At 45.3% G+C, this 2,175-nt stretch overlaps 1 protein-coding gene across 1 annotated transcript in view; it reads left to right on the plus strand.

Annotated features, from left to right (window-relative positions):
- The window catches only part of Naip (NLR family, apoptosis inhibitory protein), a 68,003-nt gene extending 65,828 nt beyond the window's left edge, over positions 1-2,175 (plus strand). Inside the window, 1 exon segment of the mRNA XM_013015826.1 lies at positions 1,561-2,175. Coding sequence (XP_012871280.1) covers positions 1,561-1,937 — 377 coding nt within the window. The 3' untranslated portion in view covers positions 1,938-2,175.

The raw sequence follows: 2,175 nt of genomic DNA on the forward strand, positions 1-2,175 counted from the left end.
CTACCCCTCAGCTCTTCAGCACTCTACCACTTGAACCACAGCTCCACTTCTGGTTTTGAGTGATTTATTGGAGATAAGTCTCATGGACTTTCCTGCCCGGGCTGGCTTTGAACAGCAATCCTAAGATCTCAGCCTCCTGAGTAGCTAGGATTACGGGTGTGAGCCACCAGCACCCTGCTCAGCATTGCTTTTTTTGCTTATAATTGCTTTGGCTATTCGAGGTTTATTGTTCCATATGAATTTTTGTATTGTTTCTCTGTCAAGAATGTCACTGGGATTTTGATGGGGATTGCATTAGATTTGTAGATCATTTTTGGCAGTCTAGCCATTTTCACAATATTAATTTTGCCTATCAATGAACATGGAAGGTGTTTCCACTTCCTGATTAAGGACATGTATTTTGGAATGCCAGTCTCCATAAGAAGAGAAATCTTTTGTAATCATCCTGCTTCTTAGGCATACTCTGCCTTTGCTGTCTTCCTGAAAGCTTTTGAAATATGCTCAGAAGGGCACTTGCCTATAATCCTAGCAACTCAGAAGGCTGAGATCTGACAATCACAGTTTGAAGCCAGCCTGGGCAGGAAAGTCTACAAGGCTTCTCTCCAATTAATGACAGAAAAAGCCAGAAGTGGTACTGTGGCTCAAAGTGGTAGAGTGCTAGCTTTCAGCAAAAGGAGCTCAGGGACAGCTCCCAGGCCCAGAGTTTAAGCTCCAGAACTGGGAGAGAGGAGAGAGAAGAGAGAGAGAGAGACAGAGACAGAGACAAAGAGAGAGAGAGAGAGACAAAGAAAATAACCAGTGGGGCACCAGTGGCTCACACTTGGAATCCTAGCTACTCATAAGGCTGAGACCTGATGATCACTGTTTGAAGCCAGCCTAGGCAGGAAAGTTCATCTCTGATCTCCAATAATCACCAAAAGTTGGAGATGGAACACAAAAGCTCACAGACAGTGCCCTGTCCCAGAGTTCAAGCCCCAGAAGGAAAAAAAAATTAGCCAGAGCCGGGCACTGGTGACTTATGCCTGTAATCCTAGATACTCAGGAGGCTGAGATCTGAGGATCATGGTTCAGAGCCAGCCTGGGTAGTAAAGTCCATGAGACTCTAAACCCAGAAAAACTGGAAGTGGCGCTGTGGCTCAAGTAGTGGAGCGCTAGCCTTGAGCTAAAGAGTTGAGGGACAGCGCCCAGGCCCAGAGTTCAAGCCCCACGACCACCACCAACAAATTAGCCAAGTGCTAGTGGCTCATGTCTGTAATCCTGCCTACTGAAGAGGCTGAGATGTGAGGATCACAGTGAAGTCCATGACACGATGTCTCCAATTAGCTATCAAAAAGCTGGAAGCTGGGTGTGGCTCAAGCAGTAGAGCATCAGCCTGAGCCAAAAAGCTCAGGGTACAAGGTCCTGGGTTCGAGCCCAATACTACCACAAAAAACCAAAACCAAACCAAACAAATATGTATTGTACTGGGCACTTCCCCCTTTGATCGGTGGTAGTGGTTGGAAAAGGGTCTACCAACAGAGTCCTCAAGAGTTCGGTCTCACGAATGTTTTATCTTGGTAGCCCAGGCAGCCATCAGTGGAGGTTTCCAGAAGCTTGAGAAGTTAAATCTTTCACTCAATCACAAGGTCACAGAAGAAGGATACAGAACTTTCTTCCAGGCACTGGACAACCTGCCAGCTTTGCAAGAGTTGGACATCTCCAGGTATTTTACACACTGTATCAAAGTGCAGGCCACCACAGTGAAGGCACTGAGCTAGTGTGTGCTACGCCTGCCGAGTCTCACCACACTCAGCATGCAAAGTTGGCTCCTGGATACAGAGGACATCATACTTCTCAATGTCATGAGAGAAAGACACCCTCAAACTAAACACTTCACTATTTTCTGGAAATGTATATTACCAATAGAGAAACAGCTCACACAGAACAAACAAGAGTGAATCTTAACCAGGATCTGCATGCACCTTTTTCCAAGCTATTGCTTTACCTGTATAAGATCTCTTCGGGATACTTGACCAAAATTGCCGAGTACAGCTCGCTTATGCACTACCAATGGGAGAAACAAATAAGGTCTAGGGAAAACTGCCTTTATTCCAGTGGCTTTGAAGAATTTACCATATATTACTATGGCTTTAACATTTTCTTAGGAATTCATTCTACTCAAAATCCATGGTGTGA

The sequence above is a fragment of the Dipodomys ordii genome, unplaced genomic scaffold, assembly GCF_000151885.1.
Source record: "Dipodomys ordii isolate 6190 unplaced genomic scaffold, Dord_2.0 Scaffold28, whole genome shotgun sequence".
Lineage (NCBI taxonomy): Eukaryota > Metazoa > Chordata > Mammalia > Rodentia > Heteromyidae > Dipodomys > Dipodomys ordii.